General features: G+C 40.5%; 1 protein-coding gene across 3 annotated transcripts in view; it reads left to right on the forward strand.

The window, feature by feature from the left end:
• PLEKHA8 (pleckstrin homology domain containing A8) overlaps positions 1-18,436 on the forward strand; it is a 31,561-nt gene that overhangs the window by 7,052 nt on the left and 6,073 nt on the right. For 2 of the 3 annotated variants that reach the window (XM_065051457.1, XM_065051455.1), the window contains exons 2-13: positions 3,950-4,066; positions 4,694-4,849; positions 6,775-6,899; positions 8,344-8,502; positions 9,430-9,470; positions 10,173-10,330; positions 11,881-12,040; positions 12,442-12,527; positions 13,179-13,237; positions 14,490-14,620; positions 15,434-15,504; positions 17,671-17,732. In XM_065051457.1, coding sequence (XP_064907529.1) covers positions 3,950-4,066; positions 4,694-4,849; positions 6,775-6,899; positions 8,344-8,502; positions 9,430-9,470; positions 10,173-10,330; positions 11,881-12,040; positions 12,442-12,527; positions 13,179-13,237; positions 14,490-14,620; positions 15,434-15,504; positions 17,671-17,732 — 1,325 coding nt within the window. Of the gene's footprint in view, positions 1-3,936; positions 4,067-4,693; positions 4,850-6,774; positions 6,900-8,343; positions 8,503-9,429; positions 9,471-10,172; positions 10,331-11,880; positions 12,041-12,441; positions 12,528-13,178; positions 13,238-14,489; positions 14,621-15,433; positions 15,505-17,670; positions 17,733-18,436 lie in introns of all 3 variants that reach the window. The other variant, XM_065051456.1, reaches the window with a different exon arrangement.

An 18,436-nucleotide genomic window follows, 5' to 3' on the forward strand; every position in this document is an offset into this window, starting at 1 on the left:
AAGAGGTGCAAACTTGATGTCACTCATAGACTTGCATCAGCACTGGCAACTGGGGAAGGACATATATTGGATTTTCTCTTGTTTGGTTGGGTTTTTTTTGTTTGTTTATTTTGCAAGACACCAGCCCTGCCTTGGTCCCTTTAAGCTGAATTTTCCTGAGCAGCTCTTGTCCTGCTATGAGTTGTTGACACGGTGCTGGGCAGAAGCTGTGATTCATCTGCCCTTGGCTGCTGGGAGGTAAAGCGGTACGTGGTAGTATGGTGAACACACACACAGCTTACTTTGCTCTTGAAGGGGTGAAGAGATGGATATTGCTTGTCCTTGCTGTGAGATGTCTCTGGCTATCAGAGCAACCACAGAGAAAAGCAGGGATCTGCCCCTGCTCTGCCACCGTGCTGTGGGCTGCAGCCAAGTCCTGGGTCTTACCCATGAGATTAGCAGTAGGGATGTGATGAAGGTTTTAATTCCTCCTACTAGGCAGATGTTGCTGTAACGTGGAAATTTGAGAATTATCTCCTGTCTGCACTAAAAACCTGAATTAAGGTTGAAGAAGTCCAAGGACTATCTATTGCATAAGTTTTTATCCTGGCTGACATTGAAGCTCAAGAAGTTAATAAGCACAAAGCATTACATTATTCTAGTGGAAAGCAAGCAATAATAAAAATCTGGGTGTCTGGCCTTTGTGCCTTTTAGAAATGCAGCTCGAATTGCAGCTTGTTTTCCAGGTCATCAGTTTGACTTCTTGAGTATGTAATTCTCCCAGATGGTTTGGCTTTGTGGATGTCTAACATGATCTACATGTCTTCAAGTGTTTTTCTTTTGGTTTGGTTCTGTTTTTTTCTTCAGGCTTGGCACCTTGGAATGAATACTGTCTAGAGTTTGAGTTGTGTAACACTGATGTTTGAATTATGTCCAAATTTCAACTGTGTTATCAAGAAATGTCAACTTTGCTCAGTGATAGCTGCATCTAGACTTCCTGATGTGTAGGGAAGGAAGTAGGCAGTTCTTTCAGCCCATGGAACCTTCTGGAGAAATGATGAATCCTCAGTAGGCACAGGCTGCTTAAATATCTTTTCCTGTAGTGGACAATATCAGATCTTCCAGGTACTGCAGGTACTAACTTTTAAGTTTCACACAGGACTGTGAGTATGTATTAGGACCTTAACCAGTGTCTGTGAAGTTGTCTGGAATCTCTTCACTATCTTCTATGACTGAGACCTTAAGATACTACTCACTTTTATGGTCCTTTGCATGTTATTGTCTTTTTCTTTTTTTTTTTTTTCTTTTTTTTTAAATTTCCAGCAAGGTCAATTTTTACTGTTAATAGCTCTGTCTTTCTAAGGTAGCCTGTGGAAGTATGAGCTATGTTTTGTCCTGCCTGTGCACCGCCAGTATAAATGACCTCAGTAAATTATTCTTCAGAGTTGTGTTAGTGCCGGCACCTGTAAGACCTTGAAAGGTTCAGCTTTAACTTTACATCATATAATCATTTTGGTTGGAAAAGACCTTTAAGATCATCAAGTTATATCTCGGGTGAAGTCTGAATGCTCAGCTCCAGAAACTGCAATACTCCCAGGAGAGTCTATGGGGAGAGAATAAAACTTAATAAGCCCAAGACTTGTGTTCACAAAGTGTCTTTTTTTTTGTCTTTTTTTTCTTTTTTCCTTGCTCTTTGCTTGCCTGCAGATGTGAAGCTCCTGTAATTGCAGTTCGTATCCCTGTTGCACTGCCCATGACTTGTCAGCCACACACTATTTTTAGCTGATTGTTTAGGATAACCTCCCTATGGCTGCTGACTCAGTGTCAGTGAGTACCAGGTGGTTAGTGCATCTTCTGACAGAACCTTGCTTGATTTCCTTATTTGTTTTTTTTAAATTGGTTTCCTTTTACAAAAATGTGTTTTTAATAGTGTAACAATTCTGTTCAGAAAACGTACACTGTCCTAGTTAACAATTGTCTATAGTTGTCTTTTTAGTACACATCTAATAAAGAAGAGTTAGATTTTGCAAAGGAAGACAGAAAATTGCTGCTTCCCCCTCAAAAAAAAAAAACCCAGAATCAAAAAATCCAACCAAACAAAAACCTCAATGAAATATATTGACTGACAACGTATTTTTAACCAGCCTCCAAAGTGATGGAGGCAGAGTGCTTTGTATGTTGGCTAATCGATCACACAGCTTTTGATTGGTGGAATGCAATTTGGTGAGCATCAGATGCAACAGTAAGCTGTAGGGCCGTGACTGAAATGATTCATGTGCAGCAGCAGGATCTCCAGACTGAATTAGAGGCTTGTATTGACCATGGTGCTGTGCATTATTTAAAGGATTGGTTCTGTGCTGTTGAGTGTCTGAAGCAATTAACTGCTTCTGTCTGCTGAACAATCACATCCTTTTTTTTTGTGAGTTCCTCCATAGCAATAGTGACTTTTAGGATAGTTTCTTTATTTTGGTGTCAAGACAAATAAAAATCAGTCTGGCTATTTTTCTTTTTTTTTTAATTCTCATTCTTGTGATTTTTTTTCCCTTCATATAAAGAAGTACTGAGAGTACTTTGGCATTTATAATGTTTTTATATTCTTCTAGGAAATAATGGAAGAGCTCTGGAAGAGTGTGAAAAGGATTTATGTTTAATTGTTTTCCAGACACCCCCAAGGTTCAGCAATCTGTAGACCAGGTTGGCCTAGATGCCGTGGTATTGCTTGTTTAAAAAAACAACCAAACAAAAAAACTCCAAACCATACTTGTACTATTAGCCTGTGGCTTTCGGGCTTTCTAACCTTAAACTGAGTTGGGCTTGGCTTCAGCAGTAGCCTAGGGAGTCGGTCTCTTGCTGGTAGGGAGCTGTCATTCCTACAACGTGATATTGGCCCAAGCCCAGCCTGGGCTCCTGCCATGCTGGTGGCCAGAGCCCCAGTGTGGGAGACAGCAGAAATGAGGCCCCTCTGCAACAATGCGTAGGAGCAACGTGACCCACATGGTCTTGGAAAAGTAGTTTTCCCAGACACAGTTTGCTGGCACAGTGTGGGAGCTTCCGTATCTTGCTCCCTTGGTCCATACCCAGGAAGCTTGTTGCAGCTCAGTAACGAAAGCTGCTTTCCTCCAGTGACATTGCTGCCTCATTTCTTCTTAAGTTAATGAGCTTGTAGTTTTTAATTAGACATAAATGATGGCTGTCCTGTCCTGTCTTGTTTGTTTGCATCTTTTTCATACTGCTGTAGTACTTCCAAAAGAAGAAAACAAAAGGGGTAATTTGCTTCTGAAACTGGGCAACAGGGTGGGCAAAAATGGTACCAAGAACAATTGTTTTTGGTCTAGCCTGGTGTTTTGTTTGTTCTCAGGGAAGGTGTCCAGACATGCAAGTAATTAATTCAAGATTACTTTTTATGTGGTCAGCATGGAAATTTAAGAGGTATTGAGAACTGTTTGCTGAAAGATGGTGCTCGGAAGTCCAACACATCTGCCTCTGTTCCCTGCTTCCCTTGATTTTTAGGAGTTTCTTGCCCATTGCTTTTCAGGAGAGTTTGGCCAGCCCTTCCCGCAAGGGAGGAACATGTGTAAGGCAAGACAGCTGAGGTGGCTTTTGGAAAGAGTGAAGAGGTGGATTGAGGAGTGATGGAGGGAGTTGGGGGGTGTTGGACTGAAAAGGTGGTTTTGCAAGAGAGAGTGAGCCAGTGATGCCATGTTAGCAAAACTACTGAAAATGACATGTGACATCTCAGGAATGTACCGCTGAGTTCCAGCTGCCTGCAGAAAGGACACGTAGCTGCCAGCAAGTAGGGCTTGTGGTGTACAACCTCCAGGGCTGTCCACAGATCTTACTGCTTCAAAGGGTTTGATTTTCCTGGGGAAACTGAGAATCTTTGGGGTCTTATTTGTAGTGCGTCCTGAGTAAGAGAGGCGGTGGAATTTCTTGGAGAGAAGCAACTGAGAAATGCAGTTTTGTTTTTCAGGCTGGCAGCCTCGGTGGTTTCTTCTCTGTGGTGGCATCCTGTCCTATTATGACTCTCGGGAAGATGCCTGGAAGGGTTGTAAGGGAAGTATCCAAATGGCTGTGTGTGAAATCCAAGGTAAGTAAGATAAAATAACACTAGAGTCATTTGGTGGCTTGATTTGTTTGGTATGTATTTGCAGTAACTCAGTCACTTGATCTATATGCCAGTTTTTGTTCTAGAGTATTTTGAAAATGTTAAGAGAGCTTCAGGCCTCTAATATAATGGTTATTCCACAGGCAGGTGGGTCACTGTTTTTCGTGAGCCGTGGTGGAACATCACACAGCTTCAAATGACTTTCCATAAGCATAAAGCTGAAGCTAGAAATATTAATAATAAGCTTCAGCACTAGGTCAATTCACTCATATTGGATCACTTGCCACATCTTTGGAGTTCAGTTATGGGCTGGAAACCTGAGAGAAGAGCTTGTCAGAAGAGAATGCCCTTTCCATAAAGACTTGCAGATGATACTGTACTGATCACAAAACCGCCTTTCATGGCCTTTTGTCCCACAGCTGTACACGTATGTGTTCTGTCTGTTCCCTAACTCAGAAAAGAAGTCATAAAATGTCAACAGGGGAAGGTGGAGGCTGTAGATTCCTCTGCTTTCATTATTGTTTGACCTGCCACCTAACATATCTGCTTAGTTATTCAGCTGGGCTGGGAAGGGCGGAAGGACTGGTCTGAAATCTGTGTTGCTTCCAGTTCATCCTGCAGATAACACGCGAATGGACCTGATCATCCCAGGGGAACAATACTTCTATCTGAAGGCAAGAAATGCAGTTGAAAGGCAAAAGTGGCTGGTTGCACTAGGAACTGCCAAAGCCTGTCTGACTGACAGCAGGACACAGAAGGAAAAAGGCAAGAACACCCTTTTGCTGGCACATACTATTTGCTTTGTATTTTCCCATCCTTACCCTTGTAGATGTACACACAAAGATGACAAAATCAATTCCTGAACTCTGTGTCCAACTTGTGCTTCAGGTTTTTGGTGCTGCTAAAAGCCAGGCTGTGTGGGAACTCTAGCTAGAAATCTCAGGTGTTACCTCTCAGTGCAAGGATTTGAATACTTGGCTTTTGCTTAGAATATACTATGTATAAATAATTTGAAAACCCTGTGCTGATGGGTTCTGTAAGTACAAGGAGTGAGTAGCTGCTGGCTGTGGGTCACTGGGATGCAGACTGTGCATAAAGGTGAGACACCCACCTTCTGCGATTGTCTTAGTATGATGACCCTGCCTCTCATGCCTGTGGCTCTTGAGCTTTGGCGTTCCTCAGACCCTTTCCTTCCATGTTCTAACTGAACTGTCCTGTGCACTTCAACAATCCCAATTAAAATCAAGGTTTGCAATTGGTTTTAGATGTGCATACTAGTATTTGGAAACTGCAATCTGATCATGGTCAGGCTATAAAAATTAATTCACTGACCTCTTCGCTTTCACCAACAATCTCACTTTCACCCCAGTGAAGACCCCTCTTGCTTACAAGCGTGTTATTCATCAGTCAATATGAGACCTCATACCTTAACCTTGTGTAACCTCAGCACAGTGACTATGCAGAAGATGGAAAAACAGCTAATTATTGTTAATATATTTGTGATCCTGAGCAAATGCACTTCCTTTCCCTTAGGTGAGGGATCGCTTTTCCTCTTAGCCTTATGTGCATTGTCACTGGGCTTTGCATCTACTGGTTCAAACTGAGTCAGAACTGAGCAGAAGATGCTACTGTAGGGCCCTGCACAAAGTGGAAATCTGATGCTTGGTTCCTAGAAGCAGAACAAAGTTATATCTGTAACTGACATGCAGTAGCACAGGGTAAAAAGCTCCTGATGTATTTGCAGAACTAAACGATGCTAGTCTTATTAACAGAAATTAATTTATTCTGTAATTCTAGGACTCTAATATAAAAATATTCTGAAAAATCTCACATTGACTGTTAGCCATATCTGGATTAGTCAGCTCAGTTCTGCACTCTCTAGTACAAGAAACATATGGACATACTGGAGAGAGTCCAGCAAAGGGCCACTAAGATGATTAAAGGGAATATCTGAGGGGGGAGCATAAAAAAAGGATGGAGCCAGGCTCTTCTCAGTGAATGGGCAAGAGGAAATGGGCGTGAATTTAAATACCAGCAACTCCATTGAGACATAAGCAGAAATGTTTATATTGTGAGGATAAGAGAGCACTGAAACAGGTTGCACAGAGAAGTTGTGGAGTCTTCATCCTTGGTAATATTCAAAACGTGAATAGACATTGCCCTGAGCAACATGCTCTGGCTGACCCTGCTTTGAACAGGGGAGTCGGGCCAGTTGATCTCCAGAGGTTCCTTCCAACCTCAATCATTTTATGGTTCAAGGATATGTATTAAATGAATTCCTATGTGTTAGACAGGTTGCATCTTTTCCCTCCAGTGGTTTCTACCCAGAATCCTCGTCTTTTAATTCACAGTGTAATTGTTTGCACTTTAAACTACTTAGTGAAAACAAGTCAGGGTTTAATCCTATTTAAAAGGCCAAATAAAGTCAAGTGGTGTGTACTTGCTTTGTCTATGTGTCCTAAGTCTAGGAACATACTGTTCCTGTCTATGATGACAAATAGTGAAACAGTTTTTTACCTGTCAGGAGCATAATTTATGGCAAATCCAGCTCATCTTTTTGAGTTGATAGGAAATGTTTTGAATGAAGAAAGTATTGATTGGATTGGATAATACTATTTCAGCGACTTTCCAAAATCATATACTTCAAGATGGATACAATAAATGTAACTCTTCTTTTGTTTCACTTTTAGAGTTCACTGAAAACACAGAAGCCTTGAAGACTAAAATGTCTGAACTTAGACTGTACTGTAACCTTCTTGTTCAGCAAGTGCATAAAACGAAGGAAGCCAGCATTGCTGCGGTATCAGAACCAGAGGTACAGCACTATTTTTGGTGTAGACCACATCTGTCAAGTCTTGAGCATTGTGAATTCTTCTGGTTAGCCAATGTAGTGTTCACTCACAGCTGGTTAATATTGTACCCTATTTCTGCAGAGATCCTATGGGAAATAATGTACCCACATAACAGCTCTTGTTTAAATGCAGTAACACTGTATTGTTGCAAATATCTTTCCCTGTGTTGGGGTGGCAAGTGGTGAGATGAGATGAGATGAGATGAGAGATCTATGATCCAGATAATAGCATCTCTGTAGTTGACCATGTGTATATAGTGGATCAAAAAAGCAAAAGATTTTTTTATAAGAAGATAACTTACAAGAAGTGCACATTTGTCTGCCCCTGAGTCATTAATATTCTGCTCAGAAAAACACTTCTCAGCCAAAACTTTTAAAAGGTCAAGAGACAATGCAGACCACAAAAAAGCAAAATTGCTAGGACGAACTGCATGATTAGCCTCACTTAAGTTTCAAACCTTGCAAATCTTCCTGACCAAAGGAACCTCATTTAAGAGGGGTCTCCTAATGACAGTGATCTGTCCCTTGCTTTGAGAGAGAAATGTGTGAAGAAGGATGCACATCCCTTGCTAGAGAAGCTGGTGTGAAGTTCCAGGATGCCTCTCACTGGAGAGATGGGTCCTCAAGTGCAGGACAGGCAGGCAGAACATGTGAGGGTTAATAATTTGTATGTCCGAACCATCTCCATAAAGATACTCAATAAACTGTTTATGGTGAATTAACAGCCAGTGCAGAAGCACTATGTAGTATATAAATGAATAAAAGGTGCTGTTGGAACTTGCAGCTCACAGGTTTTGACAACAAATAAGTAATGTAATGTTTATCCAGCTCATAGTTTATGCTTCTGGGGCAAAACTCACTTTCCCTGATCTTACTGCTATTTAACTGGAAAGATTTAATGCTACAAGCATTTCAGGATCAATAACTGCACTTTGCAGAGATGAAGAATGTTGTGGTAATGTGATACTTCATTCTGCCTGTTTTTTGAATTGTAGTAATTTTTTGTTCATGGGGTTTTTGAAATTATCTGCAGATCATTCTGATCCCATTTAATTTGTTTATTTTTCATTTCTCCTGCCAGTGGTGTCATCTGCAATGCCATTGTTGAATACACCAAGGCTTAGTATTTAATGCACCTTTAACACCAGAGATAAGTAACTAGAAGGCATTGCTTTCAAAACACGAGCATACTGAGCTTTTTGTAGTGAGAAGCTGGCAAGAGTGGTGATGTTGTGAGGGGGCATAGCCCCAGGAATACGTGATGCCAGTTCTCTGAGCAGCTGACACATTGCGTTTTAATTCATGTTAAACAGAAATCATTAATGTAGTAGTTACTTTGTAGACATTTGTTGCTCGAAGTTGTTCCTCTGTGTTGAGTCCATGTCTTCGCATTGGTTTCTTCCCACAGAGCGGAATTGATATGGGAGCTCTGTTAAAATCAACCTGTGACACCTTCCTGAAGACTCTTGAAGAATGTATGCAGATTGCAAATACTGCCTTCACTTCTGAGTTATTGCATCAGACCCCACCTGGATCCCCACATTTAGCAGTTCTCAGAACGAACAAGGTAATTGCCACTATCCTTTTCTCTCAGTCTCTGCATAGCTGGTAAGGCGCCCTTTTGTGAAGCAGCATTTTTAGAAGTAGGGAATGCATTTTTACCCATATTATAGCTAGTAATCCTCCACTGGACATACTCTGATATTTCTTGTGGTTTGCAAGTAAGATAGGGCCATTTTTTTATAATAATAAGCAGTGACCAATCTTTTAACTTCTAGTGACAGATGAAAGTTATTAAGCATTAACTCTCAGGGGCTGCTCCAGCTGCAGACAGTGGTGTTTCAAAATACCCCGGGTGTATGACAAGTTGGTCCATTGCAGGAGCACACAGCAACTATTACTCTCCTAAGCTACTGCAGCATCGGATCTGTGGTAATACGTCACCAGGAGCTGATGAGCTTATCTTTTTAATGACAAAGGCACTTTATTGGATCCTGAATCCACAACTACATATGCAAAACTGGAGCATCTCTGACAAACAGCAGATTAAGCTGTATGTAGGAAGGCAGATGTGTCCCTGCATCTGGGTAGTGAGGTTATTTCACCATACCTGGTATCTGGCCTCATGTTTCTTCTGTTTTTTCATAATTTATTTTCATAAGTGAGGAAAACATCATTGCAAAGAAAACTCAATGCCTTGTTTCTTTTCCGTATGCTGTACTGTGTCTCACTTGCCACTTGCTAGCTAGCTTCTAAAAGAAGTCTCCTGGGTTTTGTTTTGCTTTTTTTTCTTTTCAATATTTTAACAGTGTAATAACGTAGCACTGTTTTCTATCTGTATACTGCCTTCAGGTCAGAGAATTAGTGAGCGTATGCTTAGCTTTTCAGCCTTTTTTGCTAACTCCATCTTGGGTTTAATTAAATGCGAAGCCTCAGAAGCATGATACAGTCTTCTTGCTTTAAAGAATATTCCCCCTCCCCACTTATCTTGCAGGTAAAGCACTCTGTCTTGTCTAGTCACACCTCAACAGAAAGGTATGATAAAAGTTTTTATTGTCAATGTCTTTCTAATCTGTTTTTGGTAATGTCTGTTCTTTCCATACTTTAATATTACTAGTGCTGGATGCAGGCAGAATTGTATTGTTCTGAGCTGTGTACTTGGAAGCAGACACAACAAAAGGGAGCTGGCTCACCCCACTTCATGTCTCTTCTTTATCAGCCCTTTCCCTTTTATTTTTCTCAGACACCCACTTGATGACCTAGTGGTCAGTCACCAGCCAGTTCTCTCCCACTTTATTGCTCTTTCCTGCATTTTAGGTTCTGCTCCATAAACTCATAAAATTGTTGATGGAGAGAAGGCTATGATTTATATAGCAGATGGCAAGGGTGTATATTTTAAAGTACTAATGAGGGAATATTCTTTTAGCTACAATATCTGCCTGTGATTTTCTTTTTCATAATCAATTGTATTTTTTTGTTTGTATCTCTCTTTAACAAAGGTCATTGTAAATATATTCCAACTCTGCAAACTGAGCTTGAAGTGTTAATCCTATGTGCTGCAAAGAGCTGCCTGGTTCCTTTTGTTATTTTAGACAAGTTCTTTAGCTCAGAGCAGCCTGTGACAGCCTATAATTTCTGTCAACTGTTTTTCTCTTATTGTTATTCATGTGTTTTCAGAGGAAGAAGCTTACCAAGCAATGTTTTATGCACTAACCAGTATTCTTTCCCTTTCTTCAGGCAGATGGAATTGAACCCCTGTGAAAATGGCTCTGTAAAAGCAGAAATTAACCATCAAGAGCAAACCCTTATTAAAAATCTGGAATGTTTAAACCTGGAGACAAATGAGGGGGGAAGTGATGTTTCTGTTGAAGATGACATGGCAGAGGGTTTGGCAGGTAAACATATGCACTATCTTTTATCCAGCATCATTACTCTTTAAGTGTAAATGGAGGGAGGTGTAGGGTGCCTGTGAGAGGGCTGATATGTTGCTTTCCAAGAGAGGGAATGTCAGTGTATTTTAGTCTGATATCTTCCTGTTGTCAAGTCTTCACAGCATAGCTCCTGCCCTTGTTGATAGCTAACTTGGGACCGAAAGGGGAAGGAAATTAAAGATCCTTTTTTGGACAAGTGGAGGCTCCTCTAGATGCTGATTGATGTGCGTAACAATATAGCCTGACAGAGCTTGGGCTCGTCTTGCACTGTGGACAGACACATTGTTCCCAAAGGCCCTCGCTGGGAATGCCAGCACCTCTGCTGGTGTGTAAGGCTGTGCTGTCAGAAGGGGGACACTGATGCTTTGTGTGCCTGTCTTGGAGGGGCTGACCTTGTAGTCTTTCTTGATGGTTTTCACAAATCTTTATGGAAAATTAGCACTTTTTCTGCAACTAAGAGAATACTAGAAAGTACCTTATTTCTTCCATGACCTGAGCAATAGCATGAAACTTAGATTTGTGTGGGACTTCACTAAAACACTGTTGCACTAATTCAGTATAAAATTCCATCCAACATAGCTATATTGTTAAGGTCTGCTGAGCTTAATTTGGGTCTGTACAAGTAACGTATGATTTCTGCTCATCCTGTTGTATTGTTCTCAAACAGCAGCTTTCTCTGCCTGGTCACCATTCCAAAACATACCTGTGCAGTCAGTGAATCAGTTGAGGTTTTTAAGCCCAAGTCAATGATCAAGTTGATTTTGTTCTTACATGGGTTGCCTTTGGAGTTTTTCCCAATTCTGTAACTGGTGTTGTGTAGCGTGATTAGTCCTTGCAGAATAACATGCATTTGGGGCCACTTGTATAGTGTTCTGTTTATTTGACACAGATGCACTTGACCCCAAAGAAGAAATAAAACAGAACACAGCAGGGAAGAGGCAACTGGATCTTTTTCTTGGAAGCTTTAAAGATATTAATACAAACTGGGGAGAACATAGCAACCTTTGATGTCATAGCAGTACCTGTCTAAGCAGCCAGTTTACTTACTTATGAGAAGGAGTAAATAAGTCACTATTGTTCTTTTGCTTTTGAAAATGCGTTCTGCCACTTCGTCAGCACTGGCGAAGTTATAGCCATGTGAGAAGTGATCTTTCTTTCAGGGAGATGAGTCTACTCCCTGCTGCACCCAATCACTTCTTCAACGTTCTCCCCTCATATTGCTGTCCTTTCTGAGGATGTGTGGGTTCACCTGCACTGGAGCCTGGTGCTGGGTCTGTCTGATTAAAAAGCAGTGGGGAAGGGACTGGTGGAAATGTGGTCTAAGCAGTCAACAGAAGGGGAACTGCAGTGAGAGTCTTGTTGCTGGCAGGGAGAGCTTTTAAACTTGCGTGATCCAGATATCTAAGTGCCTTCCTTCAAATAGAAAGCATCTTGTTGAACAGGAATAACAGTATGGGTATGTGGCTGTTTTATTTTTCTATTTTTGTTTTTCTTCTGTTTCCTATAAATGTAAGGCACTAAAGAAAATGGAGAGAACAAGCTGCAAGCTGCAAAAAGCTCTGGTGCCCACAAGCTGCTGCAGTCAGAAACGAATTCTTTAAGTGGATTGACTCTGTGTGAGGAAGACAGAAATGAAAATGATTCTCCTACCTTCTTCAGTGTCATGAGCAATAGGTAGTACAGATTTCAATTAAAAGGATTATTGAAACTTTGTTAAGCCTTTAATTGACTCATTTTTAAGAGCCTTTTGCCTGTAAAGCTTTATTTGCTGAGATTATTCAACAAGACTGTATATAGCACAGTAATTGAAGAAGATAGCCTTTGTAGAATTAACTGTACAGAGTGGAGTGGGAGGTTTTTTCCTCGTTTCTAATTGCAGACCCTGCTTGCACACCACCAAAAGTGCATTTCTGCAGTCATTTAACCTAATGAAACAAAAGCTGTCTTGGTGGTTTCATGTCTATAAATTTTACATCTCTGCAAATCAAGTGGGCATGAAATGTAATTTTGCCTTTAGAAGTTGCAAAAAAGGAATTGTTAATTTAACAACCTTTTCTGCTTGTCCTGGACACCAGGTTCAGCGATATTGAGCTTCGGGAGGAGGAGGGCATACCAACAGAGGAGTTTCTGGAGTCGTGTTATGCAATTGTACCTGTTCTGGGTAAGCAGCTCCTCCTTCTTTTTTTCTGACTCCTTTTGACTGTTGCCAGTTGCGAGAAAAGGTGGAGCTGTTGGCTTAGAGAATTAGTTTCTTCATTAAAGTGGTATAATAGAAACGGTTCCTATCAGCAGAATCAATTTGACTGGTACCAGAAGATGTTTCTTACTTCGCTTTATGGAAGATCCATTCTCATTTAGATGGGACCCATGTCCAAACTGTCTGGAACTTTATGGGTCTGTCTGGAGCAGCAATTTCTTCTTCTCAGAAAAGCAGCATGTATACCTTACATGCCCAGTACAGCAGACAGCATGCCATCAGCTGTACTATCTATTTGATTTTTTTCCAAAGACTTCTATCTCCAGCCAGTGCAGCTCCCTACCTGCTTGACCCCTGCATCTGACAGTGGACGTGAGGTCCCTGTGAGCATGAACCCTTTTGAGGACTTCCGAATTGTAGGTTGGTGTATTTTAACACTTGCACCCACTGAGGTGGATCAGTTCTACACCGAAGACAGACTTTGGTTTACGTTATTAATTTAGTGTTCTCCTGACATCTAGAAGGATTGTTAAGAGAGTAAATGAAATTAATTGTTACTAAGGCATGAGGACTGGAAAAAACCACAAAATATGGCCTCTTTTTTTTTTTTTCTAGACAAGCTGGGACCAACTGTTTTTGCCCCTGTCAAAATGGATTTTGTAGGTAACATCAAGGTAACACCTTCTTTCTGGCAACTTTTTAAATTTTTTTAAATTTTTTTTAACAAAATATCTATTTTGGGCACTAAAGCTCAAGAATCTTTGTTGTAGGAGTCAATAGTGGAAGTCTATTTAATATTTTATAATGTTAACCATCTGTCAGATCAAAATGCTGAAATACCTCTAATTCTGTTTTTACAGTACATGCTGTGTTTAAGAAATCCTATTGTTTTGTGAAATCTTATAAGATAGTTGTTTGACTGCCAAATAAAATATCTATTACACCTAGTGAATATGACTTTTAATTCTGAGCTTGAGTAGGTTGTAAGTCGTGATGTGATGGTAGCAATATTGACTTTGGATTGTATAACAAAAGGAGGTGGAGGAAAAAATCCCTTTCCTCAACCAAGTAGGAGGAAGTTGGTGCATTAAGAAGCAGCTTCTCAGCAGGTCAGGGCAAGCCCTGCAGCCTCGGTTCTTGGTCTGGTAGTTCTTCAAGCTCCAAGTCTGAATAGGTTTGAAGTGCTGCTTCTTTAAAAAAAAAAAGAAGAAAAACAAAGCATATCTTCTGAGTGTATGATAAGGAACATTGCATACATTCAGATTTGTTTGGTGCTTCTCTTACTGAAGGTAGCCACTGAAATACTGAAAATAGCAAGAGAGAAGGATGCTATTTAAAAAACTAAAACCTTGAATATTCATTGTCAAGTGATAGGCAGCTTCTCCTTTAATGTAGAACGAAGAATGTGTTTATCTGCCCCTTATATAATTTTCTCTCTTGTTTTTATGAGGAGTTGTGCATAACAAACTTGGGAATAAATTAAAAAGCCTAAGCATGCTGATGACTGCTACATGTAACTTGAGATTTTGCAGCTTAGCAGTTGTCAGAAGGTGTTCTTGCTTGTACCTGAAGCTTGAGGCAAATGGGAGTTTGATCGGAGAGCAGGTTGAGCTAACTCCTTTCTGCTGGTGTAGAGGATGCCATGGGAACCTAAAGCATTTTGTCAGACAGAAATGGCAGGTTCCCTGTAAATCTTTGACTGAAATGTGGGGGTTTTTTTTTTGATTGTGTTAAGCAGATGTGACTGGGGTGGTGCCCTGGGAAGATGTGCCTAGTGTGGCAGGGCAGCTGTGCCATGGGAAGTGTGTGATGTGGTTGGGGATCTGTGGTATCCCTTTGCAGGGAAGAGTTGTGATAAATAGGTGGTATTTGCAGAACAGGTCACTGTTTGGTCTTAAAAGGCTTAACCTCTTGTTTTCACTCCAGAAAATAAACCAGAAATTTATAACCAACAAAGAAGAGTTTGATACCCTCCAGAAGATAGTGCTCCATGAAGTGAATGCAGGTGTAGCACAAGTCAGAAACTCTGCTACGGAGGCTCTCTTGTGGCTGAAAAGGTAACGGCCTTGTATCTACTTACCCTATGAATTGCTAAGGTGCAATGAGAATCATTAGAATCATTCCAGTTGGAAGAGACCCTCAAGATCATTGAGTTCAACCATAACCTACCTCTAGCACTAAACCATGCCCCTAAGAACCTCATCTATATGTCTTTTAAACACCTCTAGGATGGTGACTCCACCACTTCCCTGGGCAGCGTGTTCCAGTGCTTCATAACCCTTTCCATGAAGAAATTTTTCCTAATATCCAATCTAAACCTTCCCTGGTGCAACTTGAGGCCATTTCCTCTCATCCTGTCACTTGCTAGTTGGGAAGAGAGACCAACACCCTCCATGCTACAACCTCCTTTCAGGTAGTTGTAGACAGAGAGGCCTTTCACCAGCACAAGCTTGTGTACTTGGAGCAAACGGGTTACTTTCCACTGGCTTCATCAATCCAGATTGGCCAGGTTCAAGATTAATGTGTTGTCTGTGGTTGTATCACTGCGACTTTGCCAAAAGGCCCAAAAAAGCAATGGCAGGCAACCTGTTTTTCTGTAAAGGTGAAGTTACAGTGAATGACTGCTCCTGTTGGACCAGAACGTCAGGCAGGCTGCAGCAGAAATGTTCTAGCAAAGTATTTTTCTTTGGGTTAGGAGAGAGGCTGAAAAAGGTAGCTGCAATTTTTTTAATTCAGATTGAAAATGGCACCTAAATTCTGAGTTTTAATGCACTTCTGAGTTGTATTACAACTTTGAGGGCTTTGTTATACTTTGGATTACTTTGTTGTAACCATGGTTTCTTTTTTATTTCATGTGTTCATCCTGACAGAGGTTTAAAGTTCTTGAAAGGGTTTTTGACAGAAGTGAAGAATGGGGAAAAGAATATCCAAACAGCTTTGAGTAAGTGCCAGTTGCTTTATTCTTCCTGTGCTTCTGAATTTATGTACTAGGCTATTTTCTTTCTTGTTTAGAATCTGTGTTTCCTTCAGTGACTAATGATGCAAGTAATTTCCAAGACATAAATTTTTTTAAAAGTACGGTTTTTGAAAATGGACAGATTACTAGACAACTGGTCAATGTTGATTTAATAGCAGATAAAGATTCCTTTAATTGGCCTACTTTTGGCAGAGGAGACAGTCATATCTTAGGGAAAAAAGTGCTGTGTCTCATTCAATTTTCTCTACTGGTTTCCAGCGAGAGCACTCTCAAATTTATAGCTGTTGGGTTATTTTTTAGTTATTTCTGAGATTGGCCATCACTCTTTGAAATCACCTCTTTGCTAGTATGGCTGTGAATTGTTTGTATCAGTTAGAAGGGAATTTGTAATGGAGAAGAAGGAATTTTTTTCCAAGTACAGAATTTCTGACACTTGCCAATTCAGGGTAGTGCCCACAGCAAATATAAAACAAAATACAAACCCTGCTTAGGCTTGACGTGGTTATTCCTGAGTAAGACCCTCTCTATATGCATGTGGTCTAATGTTATGATAAACCAGTGGTCTTTTAAACAATTAAGCAGCTGCCTTATAGGATCGGTACAAATAGCTACTATGCACTGAAGTATATAAGCAGCTCTTGGAAGTGGGACTGTAAATACACCGCTAAAGATGTGGATGTTAAACACCGTGGAAAGTCAAAGCACATATTTGACCTTCTGAGTCTGAAGGCTGTAGCAGTGAATTCCTTCTTGAATTGCTTTGTGTCTATGGCAGAGACATGCTGTTGTTTTTTTTCTCACTTCACCTTTGCCTTTCTCCCTATGAAAAGCTCTCCCGCATCTTTATCACCGTTGCAGCTTTGGTTTGCTGTTAGAGTTTCTTACATAGGCCTTCTCATGCTATTTGAATCTCAGATAAAGATGGGGGTATGTGTTCTCTGCCTACAACCTTGAATGTCAAGCTAATGAAATGAAATGAAAATAAAAAATGGAATATCCACCAGGTCTTATGATCTTCTGAGGAACAAACAGCTTTTTGAAAGGATTTGTCTTTAATTGGGATTTAAACCTTAGCCAGCTTTTAAAATTCTGATGTTTTTAATATCCCTTATATTTGCTGATAAGGCAGAGAATAGACTCATCATTCCTGTTTGCTATGCAATACTCTTTTCCTCCTTATTTCATTGCTCTCGTTACTGTATGCTATTCTCATAGATTTTCATTCCTACTGTGAAGATAGAACAGACACATTCCCCAGTCATTGGACTGATAGGTGAGGAGTACTTCAGAGTACAGCAAAACTTATGGCTGTTTACACTCTTCCAGTAATAACTGTCTGCAGTCTCTTGAGCAAATACCTTAAAGCAGCAAATGTAGAGGTTCTCTTTCTTCAAGGTGAACAGCTCAGGGAAAGTCTAACACTATGTCAGATACTTAAAAATTCAGCTGAAGGGCAAGGGTATGAAATGACACCAGTGACAAACTAAGACTGGGAAAATATGGCTCAAAGATATTTGGCTTTGTATATAGTAAGCTTCGTATATGAAAGTGGAGCTGTCTAGGAACATAACAAGGGCCTTCATCAAAGGCTGCACTCAGAGACACTCACAAGAGAGATCCCAAGGATTATTTTGGTAAAGACCCGGTGCTTTCCTTTCCAATGACACTCAATACTTGACCCTTGGATGCAGTGAGAGGGCTTTTGGTTAATGCCTGAGCTAACCACCTTGATTGAGGCTGGCTAACCATCAGCTTGGAAGATTTTTTCACCCTGTGTATTATTTTATCAGACTTGCACTGAACAGAGAACTAAATAGTAGGAGAAATGTTAGGCGTGAAGCACAGCTAGTCAAATAAAAATTACATTTGCCATCCTGTCTGTTAGAACACTTACTTACCATGCATGAGGTGAAGGAGATTTGACAGCAGAGCTGAGACCTCGGTGCAGAAATCCCAAATCTGTCATCTCCTTTCAGTCATAACTTGGGTGCTCAGAAACAGCCTTTATTTGCATCCAGTGGCAAGAGTATATCCATAAATAGTCATTTGTAAGCTGTAAGTTGTCCTTGTGATGCAAACTTAATATTGCCATACATCTGTCTCTTGATTTATTTATTTTTTTCCTTTAAGACAATGCTTATGGAAAGACATTACGGCAGCACCATGGTTGGGTTGTCCGCGGAGTCTTTGCTGTAAGTATTTATCTTAGTTGCTGATAGAGCTGGGGAGTCTTGTTAATGTGATCTGGCATTGTGCGTAATTCATAAACCACGTTGAATGTTTAAGTGTTAAAATGAATAGATTCTTTTGTCACACTTTATTTTCAGGGTGAGAATGGTGGTTATCACTGTGTGCAGTACTGGGCTTTCAGTGTGGAACCTTCTTTCTGGAGCCAAAACAGATGGATCACTTTTGCATGCATATTTTTTTCATTATGTATTTTTCCGCACAGACTGGCAGAGCTATTAAATGACGAAAAGAGGGATTCAGGTTGCTTTTAAGGATTGATTGGTCTTTGGACGTGAGCATTCAATAAGGGTTAGTGCAGAATGTGTCAGGGACTCAAAGTAGAATATATTGGCCAGAGGAAATGGTTCGTTTTTATCCAGTCTGGCAGCTCCCCCTCGTGTCTGTCACTGGAAAACATAAAAGGAAAAAGGAAAGCCTCATCCAGGGAATCGTGACAGAGACTTTGACTGGGAGAAACAGAAATGTTGGGGAGAGCTTACTAAAGAGCGTTTTGAGAATGGAACTTCAGTGCTGAAGTGTGTGATGCTGGTTTGGAAGCTCCCTTAACAAACTGTATGTGGAGTTTGTATTTAATTAATTTCTAATGTATGCTATTTGTTTGTACAAAGTGTGATGTACAGACACTTCCTAAAAATCAGGCCTCTCT

The sequence above is a fragment of the Columba livia genome, chromosome 2 (genome assembly GCF_036013475.1).
Source record: "Columba livia isolate bColLiv1 breed racing homer chromosome 2, bColLiv1.pat.W.v2, whole genome shotgun sequence".
NCBI lineage: Eukaryota > Metazoa > Chordata > Aves > Columbiformes > Columbidae > Columba > Columba livia.